This window comes from Xylocopa sonorina, chromosome 5 (assembly GCF_050948175.1).
Source record: "Xylocopa sonorina isolate GNS202 chromosome 5, iyXylSono1_principal, whole genome shotgun sequence".
Classification (NCBI taxonomy): Eukaryota; Metazoa; Arthropoda; class Insecta; order Hymenoptera; family Apidae; genus Xylocopa; species Xylocopa sonorina.
In genome coordinates, this window is record NC_135197.1 from 8,506,925 (window position 1) to 8,526,920 (window position 19,996).

At 47.5% G+C, this 19,996-nt stretch overlaps 1 protein-coding gene across 1 annotated transcript in view; it reads left to right on the forward strand.

The window, feature by feature from the left end:
• Window positions 1-17,178, forward strand: part of Gbb (glass bottom boat) — a 31,197-nt gene extending 14,019 nt beyond the window's left edge. Inside the window, exons 2-6 of the mRNA XM_076895274.1 lie at window positions 428-614; window positions 5,484-5,638; window positions 15,814-15,990; window positions 16,713-16,789; window positions 16,918-17,178. Of these exons, the coding sequence (XP_076751389.1) occupies window positions 428-614; window positions 5,484-5,638; window positions 15,814-15,990; window positions 16,713-16,789; window positions 16,918-17,178 (857 nt within the window). The remainder of the gene's footprint in view (window positions 1-427; window positions 615-5,483; window positions 5,639-15,813; window positions 15,991-16,712; window positions 16,790-16,917) is intronic.
• The last annotated feature ends 2,818 nt before the right edge of the window (window positions 17,179-19,996 follow it).

Genomic DNA, 19,996 nt, shown 5'->3' on the forward strand with positions numbered 1-19,996 from the left:
TCTATAAACCTAATTATCTTCGCTCCTAAGTGTCCCAAATTTCAAAGGAACCTAATATAAACGCCCTCTACAGCAATAAGCACCTATCCGTTTCATTTATTTCCCTTTTATTACTCACGCTTACTGTCTCATTGGTCGCGTATTGTACCCTCGCGTTATCGTGTTCTAGCATCAGTCACGATAAAAAATAATCCTTTCCCTTTAACATCCATTCGCGCGCACCTTCGCACGAAGGTATCTTCGCACTTATTCGCACAGGGCATTTATGGAACTCGTCCAACTGTCGGATAATGAGTAAGAACGAATTACCACGGGTGAAGGGACTAATTGCTACCGACGATCCCGTCGTAAATCTGCGTTTCGCGTTCCCCGTTCGCCGTTCAGCTCCCTCGACGCTTCTAATGAAACGCTTTTTCTCGATCTGCAGATCATCATGTTCCTGGAGTGAGGCATGAGCGCGGCAAAAGGCTCTGGTTCGACGTCGCAGAGGTACCACCCGGGGAACACATAATCGGCGCAGAGCTGAGGCTCTATCGCAGCATGGACGTGAAGAACAGGAGGAATCGTGGATCGTACATGATCACGGCCTACCGGCTCTTGAGGACCGAGGACGGGTGAGTTTCGTAGGAAAATTTCTTTTGCTTGCGATTTGCTCTTGTACCTTGAAATAGTGGTGTCGTATCCTATATGTATCGTATTTAGCGAAGTACTTGGCGCGTTTTAAAAGAAAAGTTGCTAACTTTTTCATCGAATTTTCGGCGAAACGGGTTTGTTGATTCTTAAAACGATGTCTTTAACGACTTGTTATGTAGGGGCGTAAAGATGTTAAGTTATTTTTGTTTCCGTGATGTAACAGATATTTCATAGAACCGCGCGATTCACCACCAACGCGTGTATGCTTGATCAATTTTGAACTCGATTCCTTTCGGGAACGCATTAACTCATTTTCGGGGCAATAATTCGTTGCTCAACCAAAAAATGCGAATAAACACAAGTGAATCATCTCTTTGATCGTATTTCACAAGTAAGCTCATCGCGATTCTCGTTCTTCCTCGAGATCCTCGAGAAGATCACCGCGTGATAGGATTCGCATAGAATTCTTTTCACGCTGAGCGTTCTTCTTTTCATCCCGCATTGTCTCCTAGTTTACACAAGTACTCTCCTGGAACTTTTGTCAAAAAAGAGAAAAAAAGAAGAAAAAAAAAGAAGCGGAACCAATTCGTTCCACTTCCCGCCGTCCCTTTGTCCATAGCCTGACCCGTTCGAAGGTGGCGAATTACGTGTATTTCCCTGGCGAAGTTCGCAATGATTTCTCTTGGCTTAATGTCATTGCCGTGTCGGCAATTAGAAGGTCCCGGTTCCCGGAAAACTGTTCCAGGTATTGCTTCTACCTGCAGCCAAGCTCCGGCTGGCTGCTATTTCGGGGGTGAGTAAGGGTGGCTGATAGTTTCGAGGTGACCTTTAACTGCTTACGGGCGATGGGGGACGTTTGTGGATGAGGAGGCGGAGGGGGATGGGGGGATGGCATCATGGAAAAACGGTACTCCTCGTCCTCTGTCTTCCTCTGGTTGCTGAGGAGGCAGAGACTCAGCCTGGGTGGGTGGCTAGACCAATTTCGTGTTCCTCCGGGCAGAGTCCGTGGTTTTTGACATCGTCATCGTGCCTCTAATTAGGCCGTCCTTAAGTCGCCGAAAAAATCCCAGGTATTTGTTCTACCTGTGAGAGTTTCGTGGGCCAGCCCACCCGTCCCCGTTCGATTCTACCTTTCTCATTCATATCCAGGGCCGTCTACCGGCGCGCACGAATAACGACCGATTCCTTTTTAAAACCTACCGACTCTATTACGCCATATTCACCGATCGATTTTTATCTGAAGGCCTGTAGGCCGTTAATACGATACAAATTAGTCAAACGCAGGCATTCCTGGGCTCCCGCCGCTCACTTCAGCCGTGATTCTTAATTAAGAAGACGAGGAGCGAGTACTACGCGAACGTCGAAAGGAACGAAGCTACGGAATGTTGTTTGAAACGCAAGCAAGTTGGAGCAATTCGAGCGTTCCCGTATTACAAATTTTCGTTGACTACGAACAATGTCTGTAACTCTCGTTCGTGATAGCAGTGGACGCCGAGCGATCACTGATCGCGGCGTAAGACCGTTCTCCGATCACCGCGATAACTTTCTTTTTTTTTTACTGTTTCCTTCTTTGAATCACTTCGAGGCAATGGCGATCGCGATTAGTTCGATTGATTTTCCACTGGCGTTGTTCGAACACGTTCTCAGAGAGGCGGATTCGAATCGATCGGCGCACGAGGGGGGACCGTGGACCGACGGTTTCCCTGGCGAACGGCCGGGTCCACGTGTCCGTTCTCGGACGAGGAAGACGGTGTGGCGGATGGCGACGCCGTGTCTAGAGCCATCCCTGTCTGCGATACCTCCGCAGACTTTGGTACTGCGACCTGACCGATATACAGGCCCCCGACAGGAAACGCTATTCCGTAAATTGAGGTAAATTAGCAGTGGAGACGGGCTCCGAGCGAGGAGTTAAGAGCCACGAGTTATACTCGGTGTGCCTACGCAGTTACACGCGTGCACGCAGCCACTCTCCACCTCCTCTTCCTCCACCCCCTCCGGCTACTCCTCCTCTTCTTCCCTTCTTCTTCTCCTTTTCTTCCTCGGCTCCTTCCGTCAAACTCGATGCGTGACGCATCCACCTCCACCTCTTTTAGTCCTCCTCCACCTTCTGGTCCAGTCGAGACAAGCTGGCGACTCTGGTTTCTTACCGTGTGCGCGCCCGGTTTCCATAAGAGTTCCATCCCGTGGTGGGGACCGCGTACCAGAGCGTCAGCTGTCTCTGGACCTCGATAAGAGGACCCCGCTGACGAAAGTCAGACAGTGACACTTGCCGTAACGAGCCTCAGGGTCTCGTGCTTTTAGACCCAATTAGGGATTCATGAATTTTTCTCTCTTCGCTCGCGGTTCTCGGACGAACGTCCTCGGGACCGGTTCACTGGGTTTACCATAGAAACGCGACGCTGCTGGAAATCGTTGCCTGATACGGGGACGATTCGCGGGTGGGCGGTTGTTGATTGATTCGTTGCTTGGTTGGCAGACGGTTTTCGTTTTGGAGCGGATCGCTGTTTTAATCGTTGAGGGATGAATTCGACTGAACGAGGGAGGAAGTCGCGAAGTCTCGCTGCGATAAACGGTTTACGGAATTGCAGTTGTTTCTGGAAACGTTTCTCGTTTCTCACTTTGATCCGATGCATTCCGTGAAATTCAAGTGGTTCAGCTCGTTTTGAAGAACGCGCGTGCAGACTGGAGACGCGTGTCATTAGAGACGTTTTTAATTAATTTAATAAATGTACACGGTCGATCTGGAATGTGCAAGTAACGTTTCGGTATGAATAATGCATCGAGATGCATCGAGACAAGCGTGTACACACGTGAAACGCGATTCAATTTCGATATTAATTTCCGCGATGTTGTTGGTCCCTTTTCGACGGTTCGTTTGTCGAGTAACATTCCAAGGATCCCACAAATCATCTGAATTAAATCATCATTTGTCGCGGAGTGATGGGATTCAATCCGCCGCGGAAATAATGTCCTGTTTATTACGATGTAACGACTGCGCTTTGAAATTCAAATATACGTAACACCTCAGGAAAGCTAACAGTTGATTGATAACCGCGTGATTCCCTCATCAATTTGTGCTTTTATGAATGCACTGTTGCGTGGCTGGAATCTGCATATACTCGATTCAACGCTTCGCAATTCATGTATTTTTTTCTCAACGAAGGCGCTAAAGAATCCAAAGCCGCGTATCTCTGTTTATTCTTCAATTAATTCTATTAACGGTCGATTTTACAATTAGGAAAAGAAATAAACAGTAATAAATGGATAAATCTCAGAGATAGACAAGAATCAACGAGACACGGAAATTATTCGAAACGCTTGCCAGCACAAGAGCAGCTCGAAGAGTCAAGACGAAAGAAACAGGGCAGAATTCGTGCGGTTGTTAATAAATTACCAAGCAGGTTACGAATTCTCGCGATAACCCACGGCTCGCGATTTTCCTCAAAGTCCTTCCGAGCGTACTGAAAAACGGAAATGAAGGAAGAAAAAAAAAGAATATAAAAATGTTTGTTGTGCTCGTCGGAAGGTAATGCGCACAATCTCCCCGCGGAAAATATATGCAGGAATGTCGAGGATTCGCCTCCCGTCTGTTTACATTTTCAACGTTTCTAATTATTCAATTACGGGAACGATAATCAGTCCCGGGAAAAAGATAAATGCGTCGTTTAAGGAATGCGCCCGTCCGCGGGGATCAGAGGTGAGCTCGTTCGCTCAATGAACAATGATTAGTGTGTTTCACTGAAATCCTATTGACGCGAGCCACGTGCAGATGGATTTGCACGAATCGTCGAGTCACGACCGAGTAGGAATCGCGGCGAACAGTCGCGGCAAAACCATCGGCTCGTGTGCGTATCCGTGGCCTGGCTGGTTACGTAAAAGAGCCAGCGGTTTCCTATTGATCGATTTTATCGATGAGTTGCGCGATCCCAAGCCGTGCAACGATTCCTATTAGAGAAACAATATGCCTCTTTGACCATCTAATGTCGCTCCCTGGTTTTCATCGCCGATTGGTTCTCGTGACGCCACTCGTCACTGAGTACTACAACTTGGTGCTTATCGTCGGCGCTCGAGAATGCAACACTTGGTCGTTTTAAGCGCGTGGAGCACCTGTTCTATTAATAGAACGCAACAGTTGGAATCTTTAATCGCATGTAATTTAAATTCGCACAGTCACTCGATTCCACGAGATTCCATGAAATACCAACCGAGATTCCGCGAAATTGGTACGCGATTGGCATTTCTATTAATTATTAACCGACGCACTTCAGCGACGTTCGTATACCTATAGATATGCTGCTACAAATTACACACAACTAACAGAGTACTCGTTCTAAGTAATTTCTTCTTTCGAATTGGCGCGAGAAGGTATTTGGGGTTTCTTTTCGCGGGGGTGTAAAGATCGATAGGGGTGCGCTTCGCGAGGGAAGATGTTTGTTTCGATCAGCAAGAGAATTTCCATGTGACGATGTATTTTCTATTCGCCGTCCACACAACTGCGTGTTAACGTAATGAGTAATAAGAGTTTTCCTTGATATATGCAAGGAAAATTGCTGGGATATTAGTGACACCGAGCAGGCGTCATAAGTGGCTTTTAGCGGCTAATGCGTTGCAATGCTTACGGCTTATTGTTGGTCAGAAGTTAACATTCGAGCAACGACAGCAGGATTGTTGATATATATTGTTTTTGAAAATTCAACCGTGTTGTTTGCGCAGAGACTCGTCTGACGCTCGAGCGATTAAATGTCCACGGATGTACATACGATAAATGTAGAACTACAATGAAAATGCAAAAACGGTTGACAAACGAGAAGTAGAAGTTTTGGCTAAAGTCTTCGTCTTTTCTGTCGCAGAACGAGGGAGTTGCAGTACGTCGACGCGGTGAACACGACGACGGGGAAGGAGGGCTGGTTGACTTTGAATGTCAGTGAACCCCTGGCACACTGGGTGAATAATCCTGACGGGAACAAGGGACTGTATCTGTCAGTGTATCCCGCGGATCGTTCTGGTGAGTAAAAAAATTGACCAACGCGCTATTTCATCCTCGAATCCGTACACTTGCCCGCTCGTTAGGCCACTTCAAGCCCTTTCGAATAACGTAGGTGGCTAATTTTAAAATGCTCCCTCTGCGATTCCTCTTTCGACAGCCTGCGGAGCATCACACAGGAACTATGTATATTTATCCAATTTCACAATCAGCGCGTACGGTTGGCGATTGAAGTGGAACACGCGCGATCGCAACGATTCGTTCGAGACCTGCGTTATCGACGATTTCAGCCTCGATCCGTTCCTGATCTTAGAGTCCCTCTAATTCTGGAACCCACAGGAACTACGGCTGGTAACCGTGGATTCGCGAACGAGATCGGGGCCAGACTTTCCACGGAAAGCGTGGCTCGATTGAAAAGCGCCTCGACGAGGATAGAACCGCGGCACCAGGCGTTCGTGTGCGTGAAAACGGTGCTCGACTAACACAGCCGCGGCTCGCGGGCGCACGCTTCGCATTGAGCAATAGATCGTGGCTAATAAACGCTTCGGGGTCAGAAGTTCGACGCGGTGAATTCCAGGCGTTTCTTGTACACCTGGCTCGAAGGAGAGGCGGCAGCCTGATGTGTGTAGAGATATACGTATGCTTTCTCGAGCGTACACCTGTTCTCCGCGTTCTCGCTCCCATGCTGAAAATCGTTCCTCGCTCTCGCACGCTCGCGCGCCTTCGTAGCTCTCTGTATACCAGCCGATCGGCTAGCGATGGCTTCGCACCAGTCCGCTACGGTCGCCTTCCCGCCTTTCCGGTCCATTTCTCTTCTTCGTGGTCCGCGCGTGCGATCGGTTTCAAGGAACAAACGACGATCCGATTTTCTATTTGCTCTTGGATCCTCCAGCGATCATTTTCGTCCGACGATTACGGATTTGCGAGCGTATTCGATGAACGTGTCGGATAAACCTGTTACCAAAGGAACCAGGCTGTCTTTGGTTGTAACATTCGTACGAGATAGCCATCTTCTATCCGATTTTGACCTCGATCTCTAAGTAGTCGAGTCGAATTCGATTTCGATCGATTTCGAAGGTCAATGATGAGAGTCAAGGGAGAGTGGACGTCGAGTGGAATATTGGGATTCGATCGATCGATCCGCGAACGGAGGACATCTTGCTCGGCAGTCTGACGGTTTTCGTGCGTCACTCGAGGTCCTTCCTACCCGGCAATAGCGGGAATATATCATCAACAAGAGGCCAAGCCGTGGCGTCGTCTTGTCTTCCCATACTGGCGAGATGCGCGCGCGTGGGATTCAGCCTGAGGAGCGGACAGAGTCAGCCTGTCCGTGGCTCGACGCGAGGAACGAGGAAAGGAACGCATGAACGGAACGAAGACCCAGATGACGAGATAAGGACGCCCCTGAATCCAATTCTGCCACCGAATCTTAGATGAGAATCGTCGCGAGCCGTGCGGGGCGAGATCGCCTTGATTCGATCCTACGGATAAGCTACACCTGTTCGAACGACCCCTCAGCCGATCGGCTTTAGATCATTGATGATTTTCGTTTTCCACCACGGACGTCCTCTCCAGATCCTGTCCGCCTGGGAACGTGGTAGCCTCGCCCGATTAAATCTCATCGGGATAACGTACGAAAAACAACCGGCTTGCGGTGAACAGGGGGCTAATATTCTTGGTGAACACGTGTTCCTTTCGGTGTGCCAGAGTGCCAGGAAAACGGTAAGACGCGTCGATGATGATCTTCGTATTAGCCTCGAAGGGTAGCCGTTTGATCCGTCGGATGAATTGGTCTCGAAAGGCTGCCGTTGAACTCCTCAGTTCTGCTCGGGACTCTTTAATTGCTCCTTGTCACAACATGTAACCCTTTAAGGACTAGCGTCACGTGAAGTATCCTGGTTATACGTAGCGATAAATGGGTGTAGTTAATGCCTGTACCACTTTGTGTAATTTATTCGAGAACGAGGTTTCTTTCTTTTTGTTTATAAATCCGCTGTATTTATACGCGTTCTGGAACGAATCGATGATTATCGAACGAAGGCTGGCCGCGTTCGATATTCCCAGGAATGAAAAACGACTATCGAGATCGTGGTAATAATTGGATCACGATTGTTGAATAATTGGATAATGCTAGAACGTTCCGTAAACACGTTCCACTAAATTTCTCTACGATTCTTCGGATAGTGCAGTTTGATTTATCGCGTCGATTTTTACGCGATCCAACGGGACGATCGCGTTGATTCCAATCTGCAATCCCGCTCGCGTAGCGGCAATATTGAAATCTTTAAATCGGGATCCATTAACGATCAGCCTTTCTCTTTGCAGCCGCTAATCGGAAATAATCTTCTTCACACGGAAAATAGTAAACGAACGTTAATCGGTGTAATTACGATACAACGTTTTCTTGCAAAATTGCAACCACTCCCATCTGGCTTAATGAAAACTATTAAGTTATTAAGCGGTTTTTTTGTCGCGCTCGAAAAGTTAAACATTGAAAAGACGTAAAACGATACAACCGATCCGAGGAAGTATTAACAGCTTCCTGCGAATTAATGTTAATGAAAACCATCAGAGTGTTTAACTTTGTATACTCGAAACGTCTGACGCACTAGAAACTAGTGTTTAATTTACTTTTTTCTCTTTTTTTTTTTGCCTTCCTCGACTGCATTGTTGGGATTTTATGCGTACAAAGACACAAACATCAAACACTCGACACCCCGAATCTACTTCGCATATCTTTAGCCGCTGTAGACGAAAGGAGAATCAACAGCGGGCGTTAAATACTTCACCCGCGGCCAACATCTTTTCACTCGAGTACTACTTAAAAACCACAATTCATCCCGTTCCCGAGGCTCGAGCGTCGCGTCTATTCTACGAATGGAAGTTCCAACAAAAAGGAAGCAAGAGACGGAGAAAGAAGAAGAAAAGAACGAAGTGGGAATAAAAGTCGGACGGTGGCAGCAACTAACAAGCACCAGGCGATCTTCCAGCCCAGCTTCTTCTATTTGACGTCTCTGTTCAAATCCTTAACGCTCTCTCTTTCTTCTCTGGAGAAATCAAAGTTCACAGACTGCATCGTCAAATTCCTGGCAACCTTCGTCGCTGACGAAGATAACCGGAAGAGCCTGTTACGAAAGAATTCGAGGAGGCCGCGAAGGGGCTACTATGAAATTTCTCCGTGAATTTCACTACAAAGCATCGCGCTCGTTGAGCTCGAGATTCGTGTCTTCGATGATCGTAACGAGTACAGCAAGATCTACGAGATGGTCTAAAATAAATTACTCGCGTGCTTAAAAGCCAGTTGCAAACGAACGACTAATCAATACAGTAGCACGACGAGTCTACCCTTTAGCCAGGATTTGCTTAGGACGAGCGATCCTGTTTCAACCGATGCGAAAGATAATCGTAAAAGACATAGTCGTACACATCGATCTAATCGTAGATCCTGTACACGCGTTGTGCATCCGCTCACAGGATTTTCCAATCGATTTCTCTCTGAAGCAAAGTCTCTTCCTATCGTGTCTTCTATTTTTTTAGGATCGTCGATGAAAATCGAAGTCTGTTTTTCGCGCTATACCAAAAAAACGTTTTGGTTCGTGGAAACGAGGCACACGTACCACGGTGACAACCACTGGGGAGCGGCGTTCCTCGCGATCGCGGAGGAACGGCGCGTGTCTATCTTGTAATCCTTGTATCCTCGCGCGATACTACTCGGCTGTAACAGAGGAGAGGCTTGCCATAACGACATCGTGGATATTAAACGAGGCACGTTTCAGCCCGAGAACGAGGCATTGGGACGCGGTCGTGTACGTGAGAGCTTGAAATGCCCCCGTGTGCGTCCGTACAGTTTGTTGTTTGCCGCGCCTAGATCATTTTGTTGCTCGCCTCTCTCACCTCCGTGCAACTTCTCCTCCTCGCTAGTTTCCACGCTCTTTCTCACCGATCGTCCATGCCTCTCTAACCCTCTCGTTCGCCTCTCTGTTCGCCTCTCGCTCGCTCGCGCAGGCTTCTCTACGCCTCTCGTTCGCGAGCACAACCGGTTTACCTTTGATCATTCAATATAAAACACAAGATCGGAGGCGCGCACCTCTCGCGCGCGCGAGCTCGAGCGTACACACAGCCGCGCGCATCCGTCGCGTACACAACCGAAAGGCTACGATTCCGTTCCACGTCGAGGCGGAACTCGCGTTCGTTCCAAACGAAATTTCACTCGACGGATTCACTCATTTCGGGTATTTCCGTTCGCGAGGCTCTCGAACTGTGCTCGCGCCCCGCGTCGATTTCCACGGCGATTCCAATTCGATCGGTCCAAGGATACGCTGGTACACCCGAGAGCAAAGCCGCAGCAAGTGTGGCAATAAATTCGAGTCTAATTGGGCAAGAGCAACTCGCATTGGTTCGCTCTCAGGTGGACGTGTACTAACTGTTACGTTGATTCTGGTCAATTCCGTGTGTAACAGTGACACGAGCGCAGATTAATGGCCGTCCAACGGCTGGTATACAGCTCTCTATCTAACACAACTATCTCTCATTCCTAGATCGTGTTTGTATCAACATCGCGGCAGCCACTTCTAATACGATAGCAAATTTCGTCTCTCGCTCCTGATGTACTCGAACTTACCACAAGGTTCCATTATAATCCTACCACCTCGCTGTACTCGTCTTCCTCTCTTTCCACGACTCTGTAGCTTCCTTTCCGGTCGTCTTGATTCTCCTTTCCTCTGGAAATACGTTCCTCTCGCGACACGCATACGCTCGACAATCCTTTTATCCGTCTCTTCTTCTCCGCGCTCTTCTTCCTCCTCCAGCTGCTTCTTCGCCTTCCTCTGGTCTGCTTAAGAGGCCCCCCCTCGCGCGGTTTGTTTGCACTGGTTTCGCCGTCACGCGGACGAACTCCCCCGTGTCAGAGGAGGTTTCCTCCGGTTGCAGAAAACCAGATGCTTTCGAAAGTGCAGCGCGGCTATCTCTCTGCCTCTAAAGACCGGCTACACACCTCCGCGTGATACACCCACGCGTCCCTGCGCGTCTGGAACTGCGTGCCCGCTCTGGCTCGCGAGCTCGCGAGAACTTGCGACACCTCGCTATCACCGCGACCGAGAAACGAGCCTTTGTCAGAGAGATGCCTTGGGATTTAGTTTAGGCTGGTTGGACCAGCTCTCGCGAATGGAAGCGTCGAAATTTCAGGGGCTACTTGGTCGTATCGCGAGTTTGGCGAACGTCCATCGCGAGGCACTCGCCCTTCTGACATCGTGGCTTGGTTTAACGAAAGCTCAGTGTAGAATTCGCGAGAATTCTTTTTCTTATCTGTCACGTTCTCAGAGAACGACTCTCGAAGGCTGAACCGTTGAGAACGGTTTTCTTGTTTCCTTCGTGAGCGTCGAAAACTGTTGCGAGACGAAATTTCCCGTATCGCGAGTTTGGCGAACGTCCATCGCGGGGCACCCGCCCTTCTTGGCATCGCAACTTGGTTTAACGAAAGCTCAGCGTAGAATTCGCGGGAATTCCTTTTCTTATCTGAGACGTTCTCAGAGAACGACTCTGATCGTCGTAAACGTTGCGAAAGGTTTCCTCGTTTCCTTCGTGAGCGTCGAAAACTGCTGCGAGACGAAATTTCCGTGGCGTTTATTTTTCGTAGCGATCCCGCCGGTGCAGCACGCGTACTACGCTTCGCAGATCGTAATTGCATAACGCGTTTGCTTGAATAATAATAATATTTGCCCGACGGAGATGTTAGTTTAATCAGCCGGTCACAAATCGCGCGCGCGAGTGTTTGAGAACAGGTTGCTCGTGGGTAAATAAATGTTTAGGGATCGCGGTATTTGCCGGGGAATGGGCGAGCCGTGGGTTGCGGTTTAGCGAGGGTCGAAGAGCGCTCTGCTGCTCGGTTTCTCGCTTCTTCCGGTGATCTTTTCCCCAAGCATTGCGGGACTGGCTCGACTTTGCGCGTCGTTCCAGAGAAATGTCCAGAAATCGTCGTTTTATTGGATAATCGAGAAATATCGAGAGGGAAAGAGAGAGTGTCGTTGAAAAAGCCTACGGACGAATGATCGCGACGATAGCGTTAATACCGCGTGCTTAGTCGTATACGCTTATTGCGATGCTAATTCAGCGGTAATGGAGTCACTATCGGGATGTTAATAGAGCAGTGACAAAGGTATTTGACTCGTACGTGGAAAACTGCTGCACGCTGACAACTCTCGACTCGCTCCATTACGCTGCGATACTTTCTTGCTGCTTCTTATCGCGAATTGAATTAGAAAAGTCGAACGTTTCTAGCATTCAGCGAGTTCGATAGAGAAAATCGCGTTCCAATCGGCACGGAATATTAAATTTCGTGAAACTTCGATCGCTGAATATCGAGCACGATCGAACTTATCGACTGGTATTTAATAATAAACGAGTGATTTCGTTTGGAAAGGAATCGCGAAACCAGCAACGTTAGCCGGTTCCAAGTCCTTGACTGTCAGAAATGTTGCGAAAGCGCGGCTGACCGATCTAGGACTGCCCCCTTCGTAGGAAATCGTTTCGCCCTTGAACCTCCGGCACGGTGAGGACACGGCGAGAGAAATTGCTTTTTATTACTCTTAATAGATGTGAAAACTGGATCAGAAGGATACGCGGATCGAAGAATCCGTGAAACACGTATAATCACCGGCGAATCCCTGGAATTACATTACCAGGAATTTCGCATGATTTCAGCGTGTCATTATCTTTGTTCTTGGTCGTCGCGTTCGTCATACCGTTAACCCTATAATCCGCGCGTTCTCAGATCGAGCTGATTATTGTATCTACCAACCGTGTAGCTGTATCTTTTATTAAAACGCGCGAGAAAGTAATCGTTCGAATAAATTTTTCAATTCCCATAAACTGTGATCAGTTTCTTTGAATTATCATCGCTGCGCGTAATTTTCTCGGATTAGAAATTCGCGAGACGTCTGGGCGACGCCCAGGCAGTTCGAGAAACGGTTCGAACGTCGAATCAAAAAGCGAAACGTTCGATAATACCAGCAATTCCACTTCAAAGCACCATTTCGACCCGCATCCGCGAACCATACGCGTGCCATACAAATCGCTCGTTTCGCTGCCAATAAAAACAAGAGAAGCGTTTCGAATGCTTCCGCCAGCGCGAACAAGGATGCTCGCGAACGCGACGAGCAGAGAAAGAGAGGAGACAACGACCACAACGACGACGACGACGATGACGAAGTCGACGAAGAAGAAGAAGAAGTGGAGGAAGAAGAAGAAGAAGAAGATGTCAAGGCGTTGAATCCGCGTAGCCGCGACGGAGGGGCATTTTTCAAGCGAAATCGATTTCGCATGCAGCGCGTGGTTTTCGTGCAATATCGAAATTCGCGCGAAAGGACACGGTTTGTACGTGTGAGCAATCCAAACGGTCTCATTGCCCGTGGACGCGTTGGGACCACGGTTCGCCAACGGTGGCTCGTCTCCGCGGGCGCGCACCCGTTGCCCGCGCGTATGCAAATGATCCCTGTTACGAGCGCGACCGTGTCGAGTTCGAGAAAGCTAGTAAATTGGCTCGCAGGAATGCGCATTTGCCGTGATCGCGGCGGACACCTGCCGCTGCGCTTTGCGCGCCGTTACGGAATCGGCTCCGCTGCCAGCTTCTCAGGACGAACCAGCACGAGCGCACGTGGCTGGTTCGATCCGATCGCGGCTGCTCTGACTTCCTGCGAGGACCTTCCAGGGCCCTCGATGTCGTAAAGTTTCGTTTCGACGGGACAACGCGTGGAGAATGATCGTTCGAAGGATCGATACGAAGGACACTGTGCCAACTCGCGCGAAAAACGCGACAAGGGATGGACGCTCCTGTAAATTCTTCTGAACTTCGTTTCGCATCCTGGTAGGGAACGCCTCTGTCTGCGTTTTACCTATTAAAATGGCAGTCATGCGAGAACGAAGCGAGCTACCGGCACTTTTTAGAATTCAGCTGTTCCTACACCGGTAAAGGATAAGCAGGCAATTTGTACGAGGTGTGTAAACTATGATAATGTCCAGGCTTAGACTGTCGAGCCAACGCGATACGGAAAAACAAGGAACGCGAAAATTTTGCGTTGAATTCGAATGCATGTACGGCTGGGTGTCTGGCTTTTGCGTTTCGAAATTTTCTGTCAGCTAAAGGAGATCGCCTTGTATACTTTTGCGACAGTTCTCTTATCCTCGTTCTAAGCGACAGGCGTAAAAACGCGGACTAATCGATTCTACGAAAGTGTTACGAGAGAGCCTGTAAAAGATGCTCGAGGAGCAATCAATCGTACGGTCGGGTATATCGGTCTGGGTATCTCTCGAAGAGCCGTGTTTTCTATAATTCTTCTTGAGCAACATCGATCGCGATCTGTCACGCGAACGTCTTAATTTAGAATGTAGCGCGGAATGGAAAATACGAGCCGCAGGTATCGGAGTACGCTGAGCACTATTTATAGTAAACGATCACGACCGTTTCTGTTTCAGGCAGGACTTATTAAATAAATCATTGGCTCGTTTGTAAGACAACTTGTCTAATAAAAGTCTGATGAATTGCTTTGAAAAAACCCATTGATGTTTATCGTCTACCAGCCGCCACTTGGCTAGGTATCAATCATTGTTGTCTAATTACCATTGATAGATGCCACTGCCGCGTGAACCTTTCAACGAAGACTTCTATAGCCTCGCGTCTGATCGACGCTCGAAATGTCGATCGAAAATTTCTATTACACCGCTCGAAAGATTTACTATACGATGCGTAGTAAATCATATAGTTCGCGTAGCTTTGTTCCTGAAACCGTTCGATTATGTCACGTAACGTTAACCATATTTGCTCGATGGCACGCATTATCGGCGATCAGGTCTCTTTGAAGTCCGATAAGAGGAATTTCTACCATCCCAGGCTGCTCTAAATTAATATCGCTAATAAGCGAACGCTGTTATTCACTGTTCAAGGTGGGAATTTCCCGCTGAAAATACGATCCCATACTTTCACGGCGACGGTTCCGCTCCAATCCTAGTGTCACTGTCGCGCCTGTTTCGAATAATATCGGTTGACATTAATATGACCAATGTGCAGAACCAACTTGCGACATTTCATGCTAATACATGTAAAGCGGCACTATTTTTATCGCGCCGTAAACTATTAAGAGAAGCGTAATCGTTACCGCATGAATAATTAAAGCGGCTCCAATAATTATAGTAAACAAGTATCGCAACTTCTGCCAGGCTTCGCATACGTACATTACGAAACCCGTTCGATTTCGTGCGCCTGTTTCGCGTGCACATCCCGACAGGATAATTCCACGCTCCTCTGACAAGCGAGCGCATTCTTTCCGTTGCGCAACGCCTTTCGTAAAACGAAAGGTCGAACGGAACCGAATACCAGAAGGTTGACAATTCCCATTACCCCGCACCAGCGAGCACGGATGGATCGTTCGAGACGCGTGTGTCGCGGGGTGATAATTAAGAATAATCTCGATCGGATCAACCGGCACCCTGGCTGACGGTACGATCAATTAATTAAACGCGCGCGACCCCGCGTTGCGGATAGAGTTAATTGCAGGGCCAACGCGTTAGGAAACGGTGAACCGTGAGCCTATATCGACGAAGTGAACGGCTCCCTCGATCGAGAGCCGGCTGACACACGGCCGTAGTTGAGATTCTTAAATAGTTAATATTCCTGAAGGTTGCCTATTAATAATACCAACCGGGCAGGCCGTTCTAACAAACGCGCGCGCGCTCGTTACCGCGTGCATTCCGCTCGCCAGTCAATTAGGGATCACCGAATCAAGATGTTTCCGTCAGTTGATCGGGATCCTCTCTGATCGACACGATGCGCAGTAAAGCTGCTTCTGTTGATTAATGACGTTACGGGATGCATCGCGAAGCTGGGAAACGAACGTTCCCTGGACGATTTGACGAGGAATTGTCTCTGCTAGACGAGTGCTGGATGTCGAAAAATATCAGTTTTCTCAACGACTTTCTTCTTTACTCCGTATGCTATTTCGCGTTGTCCTTAAAATGAAATAACCGCTTTGTATTAACGCATTTCTTTTGGTTTTGTTAGATGAAAACTGTACCTCTCTCTCCAAAGACAAATTATACATTCCAATTCTCCTCGTGGGAAGTTCACCAAAATTGATCGTTTAAAATATAAAGGGCTTTCGTGATTTAAAGTATTACAACGAGATCGTGCGTTATCGTGTTCCCAGTGCACGAGATGAGACCAGAGGACATCGGGATCGTCGGGTTCAGAGGCGACCCTGACAAGCAACCCTTCATGGTTGGCTACTTCAAGAGTTCCGGCATCAGGGAGTCGAAGGTACGGCAGAAACGTGACGCTGGGAGAAGAAAGAGGAGCGAGTCCTCGACTGTGAATCCGTACACCGGTAAGTCCGGAAGGTAACGTCCGACGAGCCGTTAAACGTGTTATTCCTCTTTCAATCTTTTTTTTTTTTGCACGTCGAATTGCACGTTTAAACGTTTCAGCTGTTAGAATCAATGGCTCTGACAAGAGTAATCGACGGATATGAATCGCAGAATTCCATCGGGCTCCACGGCTGTAAATCATAGAGATAGATACCATGAGAACTGCTGATCTATATCCCCGCACTATCAGCTCTTTGATCGCATGCTAAAATCGTTTTTCCGTCGATAATTCTCGTTAGAAATCGAGCCAGCGTAATTGATACCACAGCCAGACGTTTAACGCCTCGCACCGTGCATAATAGGGTCCTGTTAATAGTCTCGTGTCGATCAGCTGCGGACACTTTTCTGATTCCGTTCTCCTAGCAAAAAACGCACGAGCAATCAGAGTTTCTGACGTCTCTATACTCGTCAGCGAACGGAGCAAACAGACGCTGTGAAAAAGTAACGAAAGATTGATTAATTAAATAAAAAAAGATTGAAACTAACGCAAGACAGAAACCTAATTACAATCGCTGGGAATCATACCTCGTCGTTAACGCTTTAACAGTTCAGCTTAGTGTCGAGAGACACTATCCACGGATCGTGATCGATCACTTGTAACGAGCTGTTAAAGGGTTGTTCGAGATCGTCGGGAAGGGTAGAAGGTGGCGCACTGAAAGCAGTATTCCTTGGTGTGTTCCAGATCCGGGCGTGCAGTACAATCCGAGGACCTGCAAGATCCAAACGTTGTACGTCAGCTTCAGGGACCTGAAGTGGCAGGTGAGTTACGCGAGGAGGCGTAATAGCGCGCGCGCGTTTAACGCAATCGCGCCTCGAGGACCGGCGCGAGGACTTCCAGCTTGGCCGCGAGCTTATCGCGAGCTAACCGATGAATATTTATTTTCCAGGACTGGATCATAGCACCGGACGGGTACGACGCATATTATTGCAGCGGCGAATGCAATTTCCCTTTGAACGCCCACATGAACGCGACGAATCACGCGATCGTCCAAACCCTGGTGCACCTCGTCACCCCTGGTAAGGTGCCGAAGCCCTGTTGCGCGCCCACCAAGCTCTCGCCGATCTCCGTGCTGTATTTCCTCGACGAAAGCAACGTTATACTGAAGAAGTACAAAAACATGGTCGTCAAGAGCTGCGGTTGCCATTGATATCGGGCCAGGATCGAGCAGGACACGCGTGCACCTCTACTCGAGTCGCGTCGAACGCGAATAGAGACACTGTACAAAGTTTTAAATGGACCGTTGCGTGTCCGATCCACGGTTTTTAAAACGAGTCGTCGCCGTTCTGAGTCGACTACTCGGAACTGTTAATCGACGAGACGGTTCGGGACTATGGCGTTAGGGTGAGAACACGACTCGTACGTGCAGCGCGACGTCGTTTAACTCTGGTCGCGCGACCCGCCGATTCGATATAATCGAAGGTGAAGCGAAAAGTGTAAATTGTAATCCGATTGAACGCGTTGGGTGAGTGTGTTACGTGCGTATACGTGTATGCGTGTGTTAATTTACACTGTTCGAGTAGTGTCGGTACCAAGAAGACTTCGATCGGCTCGGTTCAGCGAGCATCTCCAGTGTCCGTTCGCCCTCTGTTCGACGTGGATTATTACGACGAACGCTGATCGATGGCGGGTTTACGAGCGTCGCAGAGAATCATCGGTCGTCTGGTGCCAAATTTCGACTAGTAGATAGTGTAATTACCCCGAACACACAAGTGCTTCCGTACTAACGATCGTAATTATTTCGCGGCTGGCTGAGGTGGATGTAACGATGGGAACAATTGATCGACGATTACGCGCGATCCGACACGTGACTTTATCCGGTTCTAGTGGATACATTGTAATATACGATACGCGACGATCGGGGTCATTTACCGATACACCGAATCGTCTCTTTCTATCTCTCTTCTGTCTTCCCCTCCACCGTTCTTTTTCCCTTAATCAACTGGAATATCGCATCTTTAACGTTCTCCAAACGTTCAGTCGGTTAACACGTCTCTCCGTTTAGTGATATTTAATTTAACGTCCCTCGAACTTTCCGTATTACAGTCTGAGAAAAGGGTCGCCCATTCAGTTCTTTCGTGGAACCTTCCACTTGTTCTGTTCTCATCCTGGGGAACGCGCTTCGCGCTCGGCTCTTCCGCACGTCGATGGTCGTCCACGTACGCGCTTAAGAGCCGCGACGAAGAGGAAAATGGTAGATCCTTTTATCTTGTAATTAGACTTATTTATATGTTCGTAGGCGATGATCATCTCTGATCGAGCGAATAAGAGCATTGTACGTAATACTCGTAGCGGATTCGTACATGTACAGGCTGTTTCAGGAGGTGATTCGAGTTGAAGGCGAATGAGAAGGTCTGTCGTGCAAGGATAAATCGATTCTTGACGATCCTGTCAGGCTGAACCACGCAGCAAGAATCAATGTAATCTCCATCCGGAAATCTCTCGTTTACACAAGCATATTATACAAAACGTTTTCACGGGCTCGTCTGGTAATTGTCGTCGCATCCTCATTTTTAGAGAAGAATTTATTTAACAGAAAACAAACGGAGAAAGGAATTTACGACAACTGAAAAACTTTAGAAATATAGTAACGGATATTCTAAAATAAGCATCCTTACAAAAGGTATACACGGAATAACAAATATGTTGCCGGAAGTTTTACGCTTCTACCCCCTCTCTCCTTGCTCCGTGCGTGTATACATTCATTCTGAATGAAATTTCTCTCCAGCTGTCGCGCATTTAAGGGATGCTCCGACCGTAACAATTACAGAACCACCCTGCAAACCCGTGCGACTCGACTTTCTGCGTACACGTATGTAGAGTACAAGCGTATTTATATACGCGTATATAGAAAGTAGAAAGTTCTTTAGCACGATCCGTGGTAACGTCGTGGATTACCACGCGAAACGGAATCAGATATTCGATGAGCATCAACAGGTGCGCGCGTTTAAATCGGAGCAGAACGCGCGATCGAGCGAGAGAACTTACTAATTAATTGATTGATCGACCAATCCTCCCTTTCTCCCCCTCGTTCTTCTTTTTTTTTCTGTTTTGTACAGACATCTATCCTTGACAAACTTTCGTAGGGGACGTACGAGAGTTCGTACAGAGTCATACTTAATCGACGCGTGAGATTAAAAATTTAAATTATTTCGAGGCGAAACTCGAACGTGCCGCCGCCGCCGCCGCTGCTCGAGAAATGTGTCAGCGGTTTTTTAAACGAGCGTTTAACGAGTGTTTAATCGTATGAATGGGAACGAAGCGTGGGTTTATTTTAGCCGGGTGGGTGCGCGAACGCGTTCGCACGCGGTCAAATCGATCGATGAATAATATAGTCTGTGGTATAATTAACAACAATTTTTTCTAATGACAATGTAAATATATCGTTGTAAATACGTTCTATAATACATACTATATAATGTGTACAATGTACTTAGATAGATTTCTTTTATATCACCGTGCATCGATTATGCGACACGTTTTGGCATAATAATTCTGCTGGTAACGGCACTGATCGTTTATACTTGGCAGTGATCTGCAAGAAAAGAGGAGAAAGTGAAATTTGAATTCGCACAGCAAAATCGTTTAAAGGAATATGTATTTTACGAAGATAAGTTAATTAAACTTAAAATTATACTTCTCTTCGATTAAACTGTAACAAGGGAGCTGGCTTTGAGTTGACTTGACTTATTTCTACAAAATATTTGTTCATTTAAAAGATTTCATCGCGTGAATTCAAATTTTAGTATATATTCTCTTCTCCTTTCTTTCCTTTGACTAAATTGTTACGAAAGAACCAAATATTCCTAAAAATTTATATTACTAAACGTTTTTAAAAGAAAACACTCAGAAATAGAGTCTTTTTAAGTATGTTTCAATTGTACATAGACATGTGTGACTTCTGTACATAATAAATTAATATTGTCCATATTTTCTTGAGCGGCAAGTGTAGAATTTGAATTTGAATT